This window comes from Cibotium barometz, chromosome 55 (genome assembly GCF_041138505.1).
Source record: "Cibotium barometz isolate CiBa-2024 chromosome 55, ASM4113850v1, whole genome shotgun sequence".
Taxonomy (NCBI): Eukaryota; Viridiplantae; Streptophyta; class Polypodiopsida; order Cyatheales; family Cibotiaceae; genus Cibotium; species Cibotium barometz.
In genome coordinates, this window is record NC_141100.1 from 7,641,189 (window position 1) to 7,661,999 (window position 20,811).

The 20,811-nt window shown below is 44.6% G+C and overlaps 1 protein-coding gene across 1 annotated transcript; it reads left to right on the top strand.

The window, feature by feature from the left end:
* The first annotated feature begins 4,558 nt into the window (after window positions 1–4,558).
* LOC147607318 (BTB/POZ and TAZ domain-containing protein 3-like) lies at window positions 4,559–20,415 on the top strand. Its single transcript, XM_086790235.1, has 6 exons — window positions 4,559–4,911; window positions 10,668–11,320; window positions 11,455–11,588; window positions 11,855–12,161; window positions 12,283–12,599; window positions 19,818–20,415. Exons 2-6 carry the CDS (start codon window positions 10,949–10,951, stop codon window positions 19,957–19,959), a joined length of 1,272 nt encoding a protein of 423 aa, XP_086646361.1. The 5' UTR covers window positions 4,559–4,911; window positions 10,668–10,948; the 3' UTR covers window positions 19,960–20,415.
* The last annotated feature ends 396 nt before the right edge of the window (window positions 20,416–20,811 follow it).

The following is a 20,811-nucleotide window of genomic DNA, read 5'->3' on the forward strand; positions in this document are numbered from 1 at the left end:
ACCCAAGAAATTTTGGGCAATTAGGAGAACTGCAATGGGAAGTCGAGTAAAATGTTTAGGTCATATAGAGAGTAGTAAGTGTGGTCGCATGATTGTAGGATGTGCAAACGGAGTACCTACACCATCATTTTTTTCAACAAGGTTCTTGCTACTGGAAGACTAGTTAAATGATGTGGTTTTACAATAATGACATCATGCATACATGGGTGGTGGATAAGAACATTGACCATCCCCCACACAGTGTGCCTACTATATGCCCAATGGGGGCCGAAGGCACTAATCTGACTGTTGAGGAGGTCAACACACTGGTGCTCGTGTAGGCTATAACTTACAGAGTAAGACATTGGAAAGGGAACAACAAACTCCTATGAGCTTAAGTCAACCAGAAATGCCCAGGGAAGAGGCTAACACATTAAAAAATGATGTCACGAGATAGCCGTCACACAAGATACAAAACATGCATTTTAGAAGAAGCTACAAAAAGGATCAAGAAAGCACTAGATATTAATGCACAAGTTACACAAGTGAAATTGTTTCAAGCGTCCAAACATGAGGATTTCACCATTAAGACATTTGGAGAAGGTTCTCACGTGAGAAGTTATGGTGTGCACATAAAAATGCATCCATCATGCTTATGTCCAGATTTCTTGGGAAGGGTCAGAAAGCAAAAATCCTACTTAGCATGCAAGCACTTATACCTTGTATACATGAGAGTCATGGGATTGAGCTAAAATGAAAACAGGTTCATCCACCAACCAATTTTGACAAAAAGGGGAGGTAACCGAATGTCTATGCAAAGAATGGACTTACCCTGAATTGGTTTTAGTGGTGGACAACTCATGTTCCAAGTTTAACTTCAGAGATGTATGGAATGTGCAAGAATGTTCTGAGGTATCATTTTGTTAGAATAATTTTATTTTGCTTTTTATTCGACTTTATCATTTTATTGGAATAATTTAGAGAGAGAGAGAGAGAGAGAGAGAGAGAGAGAGAGAGAGAGAGAACTATGTAGCCAAAAAACCCCCCCATTATTTTAAAACTGCTCACCATTTTTTGAAATCCGCTCGCACGCAATTGCTTGCCAAAAAATTCTCCCCCTTATACTATTGTGCTATTTGGTATGCTATCCCTCTAAGTAGTTAATGGAGGTTTACTATTGTGCTCTTTAGAATGCTTGGTCTTTGGCTTAATATTAGTTCTTTGGTTGAATGGGTAACACTATGTTTTATTGGCAAAGAAATGCAAATTATGTGATTAACTAAATGGGGTTAAGCCTTTAAATGCAATTAGCCTATCATAATTTCTTAAATTCTATAGATCATGCTTTGGGTTTAGTTAATTTGAATGATTGCATGGAATCAGATTTGGGTTTGAAATGTAGTGTACAACTTTATATTCGTTCAAAATGGGACACGGCCCTTGCTTTTAGAATTATTGAGGATGGCATGCACTTTCATGTTGCAAATCTATCATTGTTTTAATATTTTAAACACATATCTAGTTATGCTTTCAATGTCCTTATGATTTACCCTTGTTTGCTTATTCAAAGTACTTTACCCATTTTTGATATTTTTAAGCTATCTTCGCCCCACCCCCCCTCATACACCCTAACCATACATACAGATGAGATTGAGGCATGCATGGCTATATTTAAGGCTAGATTTGCTTTCATATTAGTTAATGTGATTATGATTTTAAAACCACTGTTTTCACCAATAACCTTTAGTTTCCTAGACATGCCTCTTAGGGGCTATTCACATGGAAGAGCTTGTTGTCCCTTGGTGGTTCATTGGCTGCTCTCACCAAGTGGTTCACGACGTAACATTTGAGGAACCACTAGGGGCTGTCTAGCTGTTTCCTAAAGCAGAGTTTGAACACCCATTGGAGGGGCCAGTTGGATTTAACACCAGTGCCTAGCCACAGTTAAAAATTACAGCATCCACTATTAATTGCATGACTCTTCCATTTTTACAAGCTAGCCAGAGGCCCAATTATTTTCAAAACCTCATGACCACCTACAACTCCTTGCGGCACAAACCAAATAATAACCAAATGGTCTAATTGGTGCCCCCTAATCGCTACCCTTGGTGGTCCAATAGATATGGTGATAATAGGCTTGTAGTCCCTATGTGTGGACCTTCACCCCACAACCATTATGTTGTCAATGACATGCATACTTGAAGTGTTCCTACACTTGTTTATATTAATTTATCATACTATAAATTAGTTAAAAGGTATTTATTTTGTTAATTAATGTGTGCTAATTTTGTAGTTTTGTTATTAATACAACATAATTAAAAAATAACATAGCTACTTTAAAATAATTATTTATTTAACAATTCTATGTTAGGTAATAAATTGATAAGTAAAATATATATTACCAAAAAAGAATTTGTAAGTTATTTATTCATAATTATTTACTTACTTTTTATTAATTTCATTTAAGTTAAAATCTTTCAAAATTAAAGGCAAGCATGATATTTCTTTTTTTGCTTAAATACATCAACTTGTTGTAGGAAGCATTGTTGGGGATTTCAGCTCTTGCAGATGCCATTTTTTGTCAGATGTTTCTATTGTGGGTAGCTCAGGCCAGGCGACACATTCTCAAAGAAGGTCAACTCAAAAATGCTCACGAGTTCACAAAGATGGATTTTCATTATTAAACAAGAAAATAAGATAGACGTCTTTCCATGCATTCATTGGTATTTTTCCCATAATAAATCTAGTTAGAAGCTCACAACAACTGATTTTATGTTTACATGTACTTTTGTGGTTACATGTTTCTTTGTGGTTACATGTACTTTTGTGGTTACATGTTTCTTTGTGAAACTCACTGCTAGCTCTATAGCCAAGAAGTCCAACTAGCAACTTTGTAGCCATGGCCTAAATCCTAAGGGTTTGTTTCTACACATGGCGGGTTTACTCACTAGTTTGTAATTAGTTGAAGAGTTGGTTGGAAATAAAAAACCTTGAAGTTGTGTTGTGGGTCCCTAGAAAGAAGGTGAAAATCATCTATAATAGCTATTTGGAGATTTAAGTGCTGAAAAAGCACTAAATATGAGCTTAGACTATAAGATGAGGCTACCCTTTCCCAAACAATGGCCGATAGTATTAAATGTCACTTGGCCTCTTGAAAGGCAAGTGTGTCAAAATGGATACAATTACAACCTTGTGGGAAGCTAAAGCGTGAAACGACAACAACCCCTCATGATATCTGCTCCCCCCCGGCACGACACCCCATCTCCTAGCATACGTAGGGATTTCAAAAGGGTACTCAAGGCCGTTTACGATGCTTCATAAAACTTCACTTCCACATCATTGTGATGTAAGCATCCTATTGTGGGAGCCGATATTTAATGCAAATATATAAAAATTATCTACGAGAGGCTACCTTTGCCTTTGTTTAGAGAGAGAGAGAGAGAGAGAGAGAGAGAGAGAGAGAGAGAGAGAGAGAGAGAGAGAGATTTTAATATGTCAATCCTTTTTTCGTTATTTTCTATTTGTACCTACCTTTTACAAAGGCTGGCCAAAAGACACATTTATGTGGACCAAATGTACTTTATCATGCGGATGGTACCTTTCTTGTGGCCAGCTATGCCAAGTACTTTTGCACTTGTGTGAAAGTTTGTACTTTCGTAACTGTTCTGAAATCGACACGATTACAAGATTCCTTCCACACTTGGTCAACAATGTAGTTCTGGTGCAAGAGAAGCATTTTGGTGGATCAAAGAAAAGTTGACATTCAATGATATTTTGCATTGGTAGAAACTCAAATAAAATGCCTAGGATTTGACCTTGTCTCGAAGAAAATTGATGAGATTTTTACATTGTTTAGTTATAAAATTGACAAAATAATGGGAGCTCAATCAAACAAAAATAATTACAATCCAAACTTGTCCTTTTCCATTGGCTAGACATGGAGTAGCTATGGAATGACAATGTGCACAACACAGAGATGCAACCTTTTATCGATTTTGTTTTTTTCCCTACTTTAATTCATTTATTCACCGTTGGCGAGAACAACTCGTTGCCATTGTGGGAATATGCCTTTTAATTATCATTTTCAACACCGGTGGGTGGGAACATTGATTCACATTTTAATCGGCCGGGTGCCACCATGGGAACATGCCCTTAAATGCGTGAGCAATTGTAAGTAGGGCATGGGAAAAGGCTCTTAATACTATGATGTGTGGTCCATGCTTGCAAAATGTGTTGACTAGGACGCATAGCCCCCCCCGCATGGCCACTAAAACGTGGACCTCCATTATTGGACAACGGATTAAACTGATGATGCTATTTTTTATTTTTTTTTGGAAATTGGGCCCAGATTGTGACGTACTCAAAAACACACGCCACGAAAATAGGCCTAGCCCAATTTTATTTTTTAAAAAATTTAGATTGTTTAGTTTTATTACTTTTTGGCATTTTTGCTTTTATAATAAAAAGCCAAGCCCAAATTTTTTGATAATTATCAATGATTCAATAAATAATAAAAACTTACCTTGGTCGGATAATGGACGTGCACTTTTAATTGAATTAATTACATATAGTATTGTGTATACACACGCCAGCATTTACACACGCCAGCATTTATGATAACATGACGGCACACAAAACAAACAGTTTACTTAGTACCGGCATTGCGGCAACGTCTATGCTTCCCCTCCCTAGCTAGTAGCTCCAGCCTCCAGCCTCATTTTCCCCATCTTTTGATCTAGACAGAGAGCCCCTTTCATCTGCGGCTGCAAAGCTTCACCATGGTTTCTCTCTCATCTTCTCAAGGCTTTGCCTCCTCTCTGGCTTGGCCAATTGCGCATCAAAGTGCTGTTTTCTTCTGCACCTGACTCGCCTGCACTGGAGAGAGCGCCTACTCTATGCACCCAGATCTACATTTACATGTCAAAATCAAAGGTACTTCCTCCTTGCTTTTCTTTTCTGCACTCCATAGCTACTCCGAGTTTCATTCACATAAAAAAAAGGGGTCCCTTTTTGTCACCTCTGGAGTGCCCAAACCTGTGTACTTGAATCTTCAACAGTACTCTACTGAGAAAACTTTCCCATTTCACTAACCTGGAAGAAAATTAATCTGCTCTTATCATTTCTTTAATTAAGAACTCGGACGTAAACTTCAAAGCAGGGATGCCACATGTGACTCTACTGTGTTCTCAAGATTCTGTCAACCAGACATGAGGTTTTCATGCCTTTAAAGATTGTAATTATCCATAGTATTCTGTTTCATCGGAAGCACAGAGCCAGGGGAGCACTGTCATGTGCCCTTCTCATATTCTCTGTAGTAGCGCATATTTTTGCTCGGTTTCAATAAAAAGCATATAGCTTAATGCTACACAGAACTAGCCACAGCTCAAGCTTGAAAGCTTACATGACCCACAATGTTATTTGTGAAGAGGGGAGGGGAAAGAGGCCGCAGGGCAAGGGGGGGGGGTGGTTGTCAAGTCTGTAGCAGCCATGGCGCCAAATGGCAGGCTGTGGCCACACATGAGCTAGATCCATGACAGTACAAAACGAAGTAAGCTAATGTGGAGCATCAACAGCGCACGACGAAGCAAGTTGTCGAAACCCCCTATTGGCTTGCTTTGTGCCGTCCAGTCATGCCTCTAGCCCATATGTGGCTACTGCTTCCAGTCAGTGCCATTTGCCTGCCAGTTCGGCTCACAACGATCCATAAAATGTGTAACTTGGAAGGTTGGCTTTATATGCCGTTTGGTGTAAGGGCTTAGTTTGTTCTGTTCAGTGTGTTCAGAACTGAATGTATGAAAAAGAATGACCTACTGAAGGAAAGCAGCAGGGCAATGCAGAAGGCTATTGAGCCTACGATAGCCCACAACAGCAAGTTTATCATTTTGCAGAAAGGGCGTGGGGAGGGAACAAGAAAACCGTCTTTTTTCCCTCTCTGCCAGATGAGGTTTGCCTCCGTGCATTTGAAGCTGAAGCTGATGGTTGGGGCCCAAAATGGCTTTGGGCTTTGTTTGTAGGGGCTGATCTAACCCAAATATTCAGGTTCACTGCTGACGACCAGCAGCTGACACATGTACTTTATGGGCATTGAGGACTGTCCAAATTGGGTGCCCTGCCTGCCTATGACCATCTCATTGTTGACAGCCTCTTTTGCTCCTGCATGCTGCCGGCCCTCATCTTTTACCTTGCTCCTTCTGTCTCATCCACAACACTCTTCTCGGCCATTGGCTGCACTCACAGTGGTACACCACATCCTTGAGACCGCATATATGAGTGTAGTTCCATCTCTCACATGAGCAGCTATCCTCCCTGATATTGACCTCATTTTCTGGGTAGAGCCTATGCAGAAACGTTCACATGCATTTGTTACACCCTGGGAGTAGTGATCCTAGCTTATTTTTTGGGTAGCCACAATAACTTTGCGGTTCTTGTTGAGAAAGCAAGCTCAAGTTTAAACAATGCCAGCTTGGAGGATACATGACATGCCAGGTTGATGTGAGATGATATGCCCATGATCATAAAACCGAGGACTAAAGGAGACTAAACGACAGGCATGTCACACGATGGGTATCACATCCAGATGTCCATCATATCAGTAGATTAGTAGATGCTAGTTGGTTTGATGCATTTAGAACATATGTATATTGGAGGCCAGTATCAGATGGTCTGGTGATGTGGCATTCATAGACTGACATGGCAGGTTGATAAAGCAGGACATGGAGGACTTGTCCAAGATGATAGGTAACATGGATGGATGTGTTGGACACATCACCCACATGCCAGAGTATGAGCTACTTCATATAGTAGCATTAGTACATCCAATAATTGGAGCATGAATATCAGGAGATCAGATGGCACCATGTTCATACTGACCATATTGGCAGATAGCCTATCTCATGGAGATGATGACAGGTCATTCACATGGGACAAATGACCTGGTTGTACACTAGTTATGAGCATTCTAGTGTAGGTGATTTTTATGCATGGACATAACTTTGGGTTCACTCTAGACCAGGTACAGGTACACTTATCATTATTGTAATTTTTAATTGTACATGATTGCTTCAGCCTCTCTTGTTATTGCTCCTTTGTGTGATTTTAGGGTTAGGTGTTGACATCATACATGCTTGTTCCCTACTGATCCCCACCTGCCAAAACCCTATTTCTCAAGTTGGTATCAGAGCCAACAAAACTTAAACAAGGACTTGGTCACATAAATGAGTGTGTACTAGGTCTCTCCACACATGCAAACCCTAAGCTAGCTCAGAAACCCTAAGTTGGAGCCCATTTTATGAACCCCCCCTTTTTCTAGGTCAAGATGCCACAGTCTGCAGCAGACGGAAATTTGAGCTGCAGACCACCTTTCCATTAGTTTTTCAGATCAAACTTAGTGTGAGGCAAGGTCATATAGTGGAGTACCTGTGTACCAGAGGACATGAGGTGCAGACATCATTTACTTTTTTCGCAAAGAAGAGACTTCTATTGAGTAAGAACAAGCACAAATTCACGGCTGAAAGCTGGAAATCCTCATTATAGAGTGTAAAATAGCCAGGGATTCAAGAGACAAGGTAGATCGTCTGGAAGGAGAGGACAACGCGGTTCACAGCCATCGCCTACAGTCCATCGCCACCATCACCATCGCAAACCAAGAAGGGTTGTTTTTCGAAACTTGCTCAAGAAGAAGAATTTCTTGCGTGGAGATTAAAACGGGATTCGAGGCGCTCTATTTGTGCCTGATCTCAATAAATGTCCCTTGGCAGCCTATAAAGCTTCCCTTTTAGCCTCATGAGTGTATTTCTAGGATTCCTTGAGCTAAGCCCATGAACCCACCAGACAGTGTTGGAGACAAAGTGCCCTTCTTCCCCACCACTTCCTCGTTAAGAGGATTCTCCATAGATTCCTCTTGCTACTTGACGATTCAAAATAATTTAGCCTGTGCAAAGCAAACACACTCCTTTGTGTGCTGGCCATGCAAGCTAACCCTAAGTTTCTTTGGGTAGGAGGATCCTGGTTGGTTAAATGCATTGTCATCGGGGGCGATGAAGTATAAAGCATAGTTGCTTGCCAGAGGTTTTGCACAAGATGAAGATTTGACTTCTTGGAGACTTTTTGTCCCACATCTAGATTAACCACAATCTGTGTGGTCCTTGTATTGGTAGCACAAAGAGGGTCATTCTTACAATGGTAGCTCAAAGAGGGCGGCGTATTATTGAAATGGACTAGCTTTCATCAATGGGAACCTCAAGGAGGAGGGAAATGTAGAGCAAAAACCACTAGGGTTCGTGGTGGTTCTTGATTTTAAAAGCAAAAATAGGCCCTTGAGCATGGTACCCAAAGGATCGATACTTATTTTATGAGTATTGGTCTCTTATGTGGCTCTATGGTTCTACTCTAAGTCCTTATGAGGATTGTCTCATGCATTACACACTAGGGCCTCTGTTGTGGGTGTGCCCGCCCATTAGATGTTTCTCCATTTTTTCCCTATTTTTTCGTATATTTTCCCCTATTTTTGTGGTCGTGGGGCAGTGGTGTGCCGGCTGGCTGCTTTCAGAGTCCAGACCTGGCCGCCTGGATTATGTCCTAGCCGACCTGCATATTCTGGCCGACTCTGTTTTTTATGGCCAATTGGTGGTTTTTTGCTGGTTGTGGACATCTGGCTGCTGTCGGCCTGTTTTGGGGTGGCCGACCAGCAGCCCAGGGCCATATATATATGTGGCGCTGCCCCTCACACTTATGTATTGGGTATTGTACCAGATCTTGTATATAGTGCAGATTTCATACAGCTTCACTCTCTCTCTTCTGCGTTTTTCAGGCTGGTGGTTCTCGTGTTTGCTCATCCTCTTCATGGTGTCTTGCTACGTTATGCTCTCAGCAGTTTGTCTCATATCTGCTGCGTATTCCGACACCATTGGGGTCGTTGTAGATGATGCAAACCTGGTCTTTTTTTAAATCCTGGAAAAGAGATTTTTCTATTAGTTAAAAAATAGCAGCCAGAGAGCTAAATGTACATGCTCATAACCCACATAAGAGGCAAGAAACAATCTGGGGAGGGGTGGTTCTCTCAATGGCTGGTCACTCTTGGAGGGAAACCTACCTCAATGGGGGGGGGGGGGGTGTAGCACACTGCCAGCTTGTAATGCCAAGTAATCTCGCTGGGACGATCTGTGAGAAAGGGACCTATGTGCCATGTGCGAAGGAAGGCCTTTCGCCGTATGCACATTTGATCCGATCCGTCCTGAAGCTTCCCCCATTTATCGTGGAGTGTATGAATGATAACAATCCAAATGGAGTTGATGGACTCTACTAGAGGGGTGAGAGTACCCTCGACGGCCTTGCTACAATGGGGCCGCCAAATATGCCATGTTGCTATGCTGATGATGATCTCCCATCTCAGACTGGTGCTCGGAGACTACTGTTTCAATCCTGTAGTGAGAGTTGGAGGGCTTGCCCACCTGTTGTCTCCTCGTAGAAGAGAGCGGGGCTGGTCTCAGTCACCCAGGCAACAACCCCCCGGGCTGGCTACCAATAGCCTAGGTCCTCGAGTGTGGGCTTGAGGTTGGAGGTGGGTCACCGGGTTTGCCTGGCTAGGCACCTGTCCATCTGATTGGGGTCAGGGGCGGGGCTGGACTTTGGCCTCCTCCACTCCTATCGAGGGGTTTCGGAGTGGGTCAGTTAGTGGATTTGATGGGCGTTCTCGGCAGGCCTGGCAACGAGGGCAGGCTTCGGCGAGGTGCGTGCCTGCAAGTGAAGCACTGTCCGGGAAGACCTGAGTATTCCAGGCACTGCAGAATCAGCCCCTCTTGAAGGAATCTAGGAAGCGCGATGACCTGCGGGAGAGCCTCTGTAGAGGCTATGTATACTCTGATGGAGTGAATCACACTGACCAAGCCACCATTGAGGCGGCAGTCTGAGGGGATTTTAAGACTCCTTTCGGAGGCTTGCGAAGCAAAGCATGACAGGGAAGCTCGACAGTCTTGCAAGGGGGTTGGATGTGGGGTCGAAGCCCTGGTGCTATCAAGCGAAGACTGTCTGAGTTGTGCTCATCGCGATGGGACTCCCGTGCAGCACCTTGTCAGCCTTTTCGGGAGAGTCAAACTCCACTTGAGTGCAGCCATGCCCAAGAAAATGAATATCGGTGATTTTGTTGGGCTTGCCAATGAGGGCTGCTTGGAGAAAATCCCGAATCTGACCATGTGTTGATTGGCTCCCCATGAGCTTGCAAACCAATGAAGAGGCCTAGAGGGAGGAGATTGTCGACGCCAAGGGCTGGAGGTCCTCTTTGGAGAATAAGGAAGTGGCAGTGTCCTCGGCAGGGGATGATGGAGCGGTGGAGTCCTCCCGAAGGGGCGAAGACCAAAGGGAGCCAACACTCACCAAAAAAAAAATGTTGAAACTTGACAAAGAGGGGAAGGGAGAGAAAGGGTGCGGGCCGGAGGGGCAAAAGCAAAAAAGACAAAAGGGGGTAAAATGGTATAACTTGTCTGATTTTTTTTATTTGTCCTTTGATATAAATTGTGATCATGTACCAGCTCTATACCCTGAGAACGGAAACTGTAAGCATCATACATCAAGATTAAATGCTTGACCATTCACATTAATTGTGCTTTGTACTCGTGATCTGTTCTTACTTATTTTGGCCTCAAAGTGTATCTAGATTTTCACTTACCTTCAAATTTTGTTTCTTCTTGCAGATGGAGGGATTTGAATGTATTTGATAGAAAAGGACGCATGGCATTCTAGAAGGTTTTGGAAGGCCAAGATTTGACCCTCAAATCAAAAGTTGCAAGAACCAAGTACTTCAAGTTACAAGAGCTTTCAATCTACAACTCTCCTGAAGCTCAAAAAGGAATCGCCTAGCACTACTGTTTTGCATCTTCTTGTCACATGCCACCTGAGTCTTATTGAAATTCTGAAGGCGAGATAAAGCCTCTATATGTACCTTCTTCAAGCATTGACCTGACTCCTTAGTTTCATGGATTCCGGTTCTCCTCATGTAACACCATCTTTGTATTCAGTAAATTGGCCGTCTCCATCCTTGAAAAAAGTGGCTCCACAGGATGAGAGTGTGGAGCCTACAAATCAACAAGTTCTTGAAGGAGCATGTTCTATCCCTACTCAAAACTTTGTACCACCACCTTCGCCCCCACCACCTCCAGGCTTTTCAAAAAGGAGATTGGAACCCAACCCAAAGAGTCTTCAAAGATCTCAATCCAGTGGAAGCAGTCTTTGGGTTTCCAAAGAGGTGGCAGAAATGTGGGACCGACTCTTTTTTGAAAGAAATGGTGCAGACGTGATTGTCTTTACGGATGATGGGGGCTCGTTTCAAGCACATTCCATTGTACTGGTAAGTTGGCCTGCATGATGGCTTGTGGAACATTTGTAGTGCCTTTCAAAGATGTTTTTAGAACCATGATATACGAAGCTGATCTCTGAGCTAAGAGAAGTGCATTGTTTAACCTTACAAGTAATGTTTTTCAGGTATCAGCCTCTCCAATATTCCATTCTCTTATTGAAAAGCACCATGCTAGAAAACGAACTGTTGGCAAAATAATGATGGGAGGTGTACCCTTAGCTGCTGCAAGCATGTTTGTAAGGCTAATGTATTCGTCAAGGTATGGGTTGCACAAGGTGAAACTGATCATTTTTAACCGAGGGTCTTCCCTTGCCTATCAGGCGGGGTGAGGGTTGGACAGGGGAGATCCCTTGCCCATGAGGGAAGGTCGGGTATCCCCTTTTCATGGGCAGGCATTATGTCTGTAAAGTACCAGAGGGTAGGTCGGGTATCCCCTTTTCATGGGCAGGCATTATGTCTGTAAAGTCTCTGGTACTTGTCTGCAACTTATTACTAGATCTCTCAGAAACTTTTCCTTTTCTGTAGGTATGATCCTGCTGACATGCAGAAGTATGTCTTGCATTTGCTGGTGCTATCACATGTATATGGTGTCTCATTCATAAAAAAGCTGTGTACTCAACAGCTCGAGCAGGGCGTTCTTACAGTTGAGAATGTTATTGATGTCTTTCAACTGGCAAGGCTTTGTGATGAGCCACGATTAAGTTTGATTTGTTTTCGCCTTATCATCAATGACTTCAAAAGTGTGGCCAAAACAGAAGGTTGGAGAGTCATGCGAGAGTCCAATCCTTCTCTTGAGCAAGAGCTGGTAGAAGCTGTGATAGATGCAGATTCAGTAAGTGAGCAAGGGGCTTCTGGGCCTGCGGGCTTCTGTTTTTATACATGTGATGTTTTCCAGGAAGAAGCTTTGATTGTTTATATAATGCACCCACTCCCCATGTTGTTCAACTTTTCAGAAAAGACAGGAAAAGGTCCGCAGAATAGAAGAAGGCAAGGTTTATGGTCAGCTGCGAGATGCCATGGAAGCCCTCGTTCACATTTGCAGAGATGGTTGCCGTACAATTGGTCCCCATGATAAGGCTTTTGATGGGAGACAATCAGGACCTTGCAATTTCCCAGCATGCAAAGGGCTAGAGTCTTTGGTTAGACACTTCGCTGGTTGCAGAATCAAGGTTCCAGGAGGATGTGTGCACTGTAAGCGCATGTGGCAGCTTCTGGAGTTGCATTCGAGAATGTGTCAAGAGGTTGACAGTTGCAGAGTTCCATTATGCAGGTATGGAAAACTTGATTTGAATGTTCATCTCTATTTTCTTTCATTAATTATCAACTTCTCTTCTAACATGCTATAGGGGAGAATTCAAATAATTATTTTATCATTGAGGTCCTTCAAACCAATAATTTTTGCAATTTTAAGTCAACATGAAGTTAAGAGTCTACAGAGAGGCTGATGCACTCTCCATTTTTTTCCCCCTCTTTCCATTGCTCTTCATAAGGTTTGGAAGGGGGGCTTCCTAGCATCCTGCCCATCTGGGAGCAAGATGATGTGTGCTGGGAGGGAGGGGTATATATGTGGAGCCACACTGGGGGCATGTATTCTGACCCTTCATTGGAGTTAAGTTATTTCTCCTCTTCTTGTCAAATTGGCCATGTTGTCATTCCCAGTAATATGAGGGTGTGAATGAGCTTTGTTTAAATGGCACTGACAAACTCTACATGAGGGGTGGCTTCAGGACTCCTTAGTTTCTCTATTGTGTGCTCACCAAATCTTCCAGGCTGTGAGGTTGTTGATCATCTCCCAAGAGGAATTCCCAAGGTCCCAAGGGTTCATGGGAGGGGGGCTTCCTAGCAACTTTGTCAGAATATGCAGCAGAGATGATGATCAAAACTGGGAACACGAGCAAAAACGCAGGCAGAAAAACAGCACAAGAGAGAGACAGATGTAGGCGTGTAAATCTGCTCTATATACACAAGAAGATCCCGAGGAATGATACAAATGAGGTATGGGGGCTGGGGTCCTATATATACCTCCCATAGAGAGCAGTCGGCCAGCAGAAGGAATGCCCACGAGTGATGAAAAGACCCACGACTGCATAAATGCAGTCGGCCAGCAAAACAGGTGCCCACGACTGATCAAATCCAGTCAGCCAGCAGCCCTGAAGCCCACGACTGATGTAGATCCAGTCGGCCAGCAATAGGGTGCTCCTGGCATCACCTGGCAGCCCTCCCAAGCCTCAGAAAAATGGGGAAAAATAGGGGAAAAATACGGAGAGTGGGGAAAAATGGAAAAACACCTCATAAGGGCGGGCACACCCACAACAAAGGCCCTGGTGTATAAAATCTAGACAGGAGATGACTTCTAACACCCCCTCTCAGCTCCTGGCTGTGTAACCAACCACTGGGAGCTGGGGTGCCGCCTGAGCAAGTCCTGAGAGAGTGACTTCGTGAAGAGGTCCACTGTACTGTCCTCCGTCGAACAGAACTCCAACAAGATGTCATCAGCAACAATCTGTTCACGAACAAAGTGCCTCTGGATGACCAAGGGTTCCTCCAGTGGAAGCCCAAACCTGCAATCTAACCTCCTCATGCTCCGTAAAACTGCTCCTGGGGCATAAGGAGATCTCCTCGTGTCCGGATCTCCTCCCCAAACCGAGTCACTCCAACCGTGGAGTGGGACTCCATCCAACAATCCCCCTCCTGTGTACAAGAGTCCATGATCCTTCGCATGCCGCAGAAACCACAGGAAACGCGATCCTGCCTCACAAAGAGACATCTGCAACCATGGGCTCAACTGCCTCATCAGGAAGCTCCCGTCCAATCTGGTGTCCATCAACCAGATCAATGAACCATACAGCTTCTGAGTCTTAGAGACATCACACTGCTCACAAGGATCAACACCTGTTACAGTGCACAAGCAAGTCCTGGAAACCTGATGAAACCTGTCAACCACCCCCTCTGAATCCGGAACCACAAAGCCTGGAGAAACCACCTCCTTCTGCAAGTAAGCACCTGCCACCTGCCTGGCTTTCCGAAAGGTCCCCGTGGAAAGAACATCCTCAACTACTGGAAGTTCTATGTCCCGAACACGACGAGACATCAGAGCATAAGTGACCTGTTCAGCTTCCTCTGACTCATGAACACAAGGACTACCAACATCAGTACTGGAAAGTTCCTGCCAACTGCTGCCATCTACTGGTAAGCTATCCACCATCTGGTCTCGGAAAGCCTGTACCTGCAGCGTATCCACACTTGAGTAGCCATTACCAGACTGCCCCTCATCACAATCCTGAGGACCTGGGGGAGAGAGTGCTGAAAGCCTGTAAACTCCATTCTCCACTCCACCTTCCCAAACCACTTGGCCTGTTGCTTTGTCCCGGAGAGCAACAAAATGCTCATCAAACTCCACCCGTACGCCAGTCTTGCAAACCTGATGCACTGACAACAGATGAAAACCAAGTGCCGGAACATACAACACCTGGGAGGAATGCTTCCCCCCTTTGCCATCGGGAACTATCTCCATCCTGCCCTCACTGTGAACTGGGATATTGGACGTATCCCCAGTAAGAATATAACCAGAACACCCGCAGAGATCCTGTAAACCGGAACGGGAAGGAGTCATGTGCCTGGAAGCACCACTGTCGAGAATCCACTCCCGAGTATCCGTTGCGGAGAGTCCTCCAATCTCCTCCCTGCCTGAAGAAAATGAAGCATCGGTGTCCATCACCTCCAGGTGCACAAAAGCCGGAGTCTTCATGATTGCTGAGGAGTCTTCACCCTTCTCGGTCTTCCGCTTGGGACACTGCCTCCAGTAGTGGCCTTTCTCGCCACAATCATTACAGGTCCTCTCTGCCTTCAGTTTCTCGCGGTCACTGACGGACATCTTCTCAGAAGACTTCTCCGACGAAGCCTTCCCCTTGCCCGTGTTACGGCCTTTCGACCGTTGGCCAGTAAAGGCCTCCGAACCTCCACCCTGAGGAGGGTTCGTGAATCGTTCCTCCTGGTCCAGGACCATGGGCACAAGCTCCTCCCACGTGATGGTGCTGAGCCTGCCACTGGTATATAAAGAGGAGTAAAATGCTGAGTACGAAGAGGGCAAATGTGACAGCAACGTGATGGCCATGTCCTCTGATGATATCTCCTTCCCAGCCTGAAGAACCTCCTGCTGAAGAGCCTGCAGCTTGTTAATATGCTCCCGCATCGTCGACGACTTTGCAGGGCTCATAACCCGCATCTGTACTTCCAAGGAAATCCTCTTCATGGGCGATACCCTGTTGTAAAGTGAGGCCAAATGCTGCCATATACCTTTGGCCAGCGTCATGTGCTTTACATGATTGATTACCTGTGGTGTGCAGTTGAGGAAAATAAACGAACGGACCCTAACGTTGACACGATCCCACATCTGTGTCTGGGCCTCCCGGTCCTTTCGGGTTGATGGTAACTCCCCTTCCTCTACTTCCGGCCGTGGAACACCAACAACGACGAAATCGGCGAGGTCGTACGACTCTAGAACAGATTCCATCATCACCTTCCATATGCCGTAGTTGCTCCCGTCCAACTGACGGTCCACCGGGAACGTGGGGAGTGTCGGGATCTTCACATGTCTCTCGGCCATCTCAAACAGATCTGCCATCGCGGGGATGTACTCTGAAAAGGGTGTGTGGGTGGGAACAAAGAAGAACTGATACCTGCACAAGCGGCTGTCCAGCAAATCAGCCCGCCTTTCTCTTGCTTCTCCTCTTCCCGAACAGTCCAAAACAGTCCACCAATCAGCCACAAAACAGTCCCCCTCTTGCTCACACAAATCCCAAGACCTATCTAGAGCCTAGGCTTTGATACCATGTTAGAATATGCAGCGGAGATGATGACCAAAACTGGGAACACGAGCAAAAACGCAGGCAGAAAAACAGCACAAGAGAGAGACAGATGTAGGCGTGTAAATCTGCTCTGCCCACGACTGACGAAAAGACCCACGACTGCATAAATGCAGTCGGCCAGCAAAACAGGTGCCCACGACTGATCAAATCCAGTCGGCCAGCAGCCCTGAAGCCCACGACTGATGTAGATCCAGTCGGCCAGCAATAGGGTGCTCCTGGCATCACCTGGCAGCCCTCCCAAGCCTCAGAAAAATGGGAAAAAATAGGGGAAAAATACGGAGAGTGGGGAAAAATGGAAAAACACCTCATAAGGGCGGGCACACCCACAACAAAGGCCCTGGTGTATAAAATCTAGACAGGAGATGACTTCTAACAAACTTGTCCATCTGGGAGCAAGATGACGGGAGTGGGTGGGTTGTGGAGCCACGTTGGGGGCATGTAGCACCATCCATGTGTGGTGCTCGATAATAAGGGTCCCGAACAAGAAGGGTCTAGGACACCAAAGGCTGGCCTCCATTTCTGCATGGCCCTGGAGCTGCCGTGTAGTCATTCCCAGGAATATGAGGGTATGAATGAGCTTTTTTTAAGTTTAAATGGCACTGACTAACTCTACATGAGGGGTGGCTGATGACTCCTCAGTCTCTCCATGGTGTGCTCACCAAATCTGCCAGGCTGTGAAGTTGTTGATCATCTCCAAGAGGAATTTCCAAGGTCCCAAGGGTTCATGAGAATCTGTCCCACCTCCTTGACTCTGATCTGATGTAGGCCCAGGTGGTTTGCCAGGAGTGTTCCATCCTCCTTGCAGCGAAGAGGGGGGCCTATTTCTACAAGCTCTCCATGAAAACATAGCTTTACTCAGCTAGAAGCAAGTCAAAAGACAAATGGATTCCCAAAAATGAAACTGTAGGCATGGCATGAAGTTGTAAAGTTCCACCCCTTCTTGGAGTTTGGGCTTTACAGGCTTGGCCGCTGGCCCAATGTGCAATTTCTGGCCCAATACACTCTTAATCCCATGTGCACAGAACCCGTGGCAACTTGCCACAGTTAAGGGCTTATCCTCCTTTGGCTGCATGCCCGAGACGTCTTGTCCAGCACACTGCTTGTGAACTAGGGTTATAACATGACTGCTGTCAAATATGACTGCTCTCAGCTCGTTTCTCTAAGCACTAGGGTTATAACATACTCCACAAAGTAAGTTGACTGTTGTTGTGGTCTTGTGCAAATAAAATCCTGTATGGTTTCTTATCAGCAAACCCCCTTTTGTGGTTGTGTGAATGAATGCAGGTTCCTCCTGTATGCTCAGGGGCATCTGTTGTGCTTTCATGACTCTAATCTGATACAGGTCCAGGTGGTTTGCCCAGCCTATGCCATCATTCTCATAGTGAACTGCAGGGCCTGATTTGATCGCCAAATTAGCCAACTGCTCCCTATGCGAAAAGGTGAGTGATGAGGCAGTCTTGTGTGAAACAAATGCAGCAACGTTTGCCAAACCTGCTTCGAGTCACAATGAACAGCGTCACTAGGACTAGCTTGTTGCACTTTAAATCCTGCAAGTGGCTTGTCTACCCATCAGCAGCCCACCACAATGATGAGCTGTCTACCAAAGAAGAAAGGTGAGCTAAAGGGGGGCCAGAGGCTTTGCCAAAACTTTTGCGAGTCTGGACTGCAGCCCTGCGTGAGATAGTGGCAGTGAGTGAGGAACCCATATCTTGAGTCACAAAGATGGGAACTATGTCTATTATCAAGGGGAGGGATCAAGCTACTCATGTGGACGTGCTGTACAAGGTTCAGGTATTCCTCAAGGCTTCTTGAGAGAGTAGCAGTTGACCTCTTCTATTGAGAAGACTAAAGTGGGTAGGTCATGGTAGAGTCTTGTTTTCTTCCCAACAAAACACGGTATATTTTGCTTTCCGGGGAAGAAACCGCTATAGTAACCATGACGTGCATTTCATTCTCTTTCACTTTCTCCCTTCTATGAGAGCAGCAGGTGATCTTCTCTTCTATTGAGAAGACCAAAGTGGGTAGGTCATGGCAGAGTCTTCTTTTCTTCCCAACAAAACATGGTATATATCGTTTTCTGGAGAAGATACTGCTTTGGTAACCATGACGTGCATTTCATTCTCTTTCACTTTCTCCCTGGCTGTTTTTCATGAAGTCGCACTGGGAGCTAGTGCTTGCTATATAAAATGATCCATGAATTTTCTTGGAGGTGTTTGATGCTTCCCAGGGAAGTGTGGAAAGAAAAAGTTATATGCTATTGATTGGCATAATGAAAGGCACTATGAAGACCAGTGGAGATAAGGACAAAGAGTGTTAGAATGTGGCAAAAGCTAACTCTCTCTTGTCATGTTGGAGAAGGTTGAAGAATCACATGCAGCAATGCTCAATAATGAATGCATCATTTGTAGTGGAGTATCCTGGGCTTGCTTAAATAGCCCTCGGGAGGATATGAAAGGTCTTGACCATTGGACTAACCATAACTGTTCATATCCTCTATCCGTTATTATAATCACCATACACGAACCTTAGTCTACAACCATACAAATGTGATAACACCTAATGTGTCCTACGTGCTAAATAAGTGAACATTATCCTTCAAGAAGTTCAAGCTCGTCTTAGGTGCACACAAAAGTGAACTTTTAGACCCATGGAACAATTGGAGCAAGGCCAAACATATGACACCAGAATGGAGGCACTCCAAGTAACAAGGATAGCGTGCTATGGGGATTCTTTTTTGCCAACAGGTCACCCGATGGAGCATACCAACAAGGGATCTTTCCTGAACAAATTTCCCAAGACAATTTTCCTTGGTTCATTGTACAGTTCCGGTTGGGACATCCATCGATACGTAAAACCCGAATGCTAATCATGCAAAACTTGTCAGGGTCAACCAGAGTATGCGGTCACTTGAAACATCTCCACATATGCCTCCTTATCTATGCTTCCATGATCTTTGGAATCTCTAAGGTGGTGCATACTCTCCCCCATTTCCAGGTACCCTTCATCACTTATTTCCATCACCTCTTCTTGGAGGAAAAGCCCACTTTCTAAACAAACTTGCTTATATTGAGAGCAAACAAGTGGCATTCACAACAAGAAAATGGAAAAGCAGGAGAAAAGTAGTTTCAGCATGTGGACATGCTCAACATGTTGCCTCTTCTAGCTGGCTCTGGTACATCTTCTGTGTCCCCCAAAAGAGGAAGAAAGTGCTCCATGTGGAGAGCTTCCTTCTCTCACCTGCATGAGACCCTCCTAGCCCACCATCTCTTTCTCAAAGATGTGGATGATGCTGTCCTCAATGCAAGAGCTTCAGATCTTTGAAACAAACCAACAAGCTTGGATCCATACCCTCGCCTTGGTCTTATTTCTTATATATATATATATATATATATATATATATATAAAACACAAAAGCAAAGCAAAAGCTAAGCTCGATTTGTTTATAGACTCGTAAAAATGTGTCACAAATTATGGCTGACTTTCCAACACCATACATTTTGCTCTTTTTATGTTTATACCACGATCAGATCTAGTGTTTTTTAACCACTCACTCTCACATGATGCTATAAAGTCCGGCCTTGTAAATCATTCATAATTCAATTTTATGTTCTCTATTACAGGCACTTCAAAGACAAATTGGTGCAGCAAAGCAAGAAAGATGAAAACAAGTGGAAGCTTTTGGTCACTAAGGTGATGATGGCAAAACGCAAAGCAAATGCTTTCTCGCTAGCCACGGTGTCGGCCAGACTTGAGGAGGAGTAAAGCATTATCTGTTAAGGTTCCATGTGTTTATAAGCCTGATTTTATATCCATGAAAGCAGGGAAGCCAGAAAGCTGTTCTTCATTTCAAAGCACCCTGCTTCTCTTAGGGCCACAAATCTCTGAAGCAAGGAAAGAAGATTGTGTAAGTAACGAGCAGTGAAGGATCAAATTTCCTCAGCTGGCTCAAAGCACCCCATGAAACAATAATTATGGTTGTCTACTGTCCTAAAGATGAGGCTAGAGTGATGTAAAAAGCGTTGTGTTGTGCATTGCTTTTCTCAAGGCAGAGATTTGCAAGGGTTGTACTTTATTAGTGCCAGAAAGTCATGAACTTAGTCTCAAAGGTATCCTCAAAGTAGAGTCATGGGGAGCTTATCTATTTAAGCATAGTGATTGGGTGAAAAGCAAAGACATTTTGTACAATCATCCAAGTATTGAGTTTTTTGAGCTTATAAATGAGCACTTGTTTAGTAGCTATGGAAGGCCTGGTTTCACACGAATTTTGTGATGCGAGCTCAACACACAGGATGATTTGGGTTAACAACAGCAGGAACACCTTCGTGCTCGCGCGCAGATACGTATACAGGGGCATCTCTCCATGTCTCTCATCCTCGACCTCTGCTGCACGGGCGTCGCCATGTTAGTCTCCTCCTCGTTGATCTCTAAGTAGTGTCGTGGTTGAGAAGGGTTGAGGGTGGATGCAGGAGGGGAGAGCCCATGGCTTCAGACGGAGAAGGCGGCGGTGGCGAGGAGCCGGAGCAGCTATCGAGGCTTAGGGCGCCCAAGAGGAGAACATGGCTGATATCACATTTCGTCCACACCATGTGAAAGAGAGTTAATACTACCTTTTGT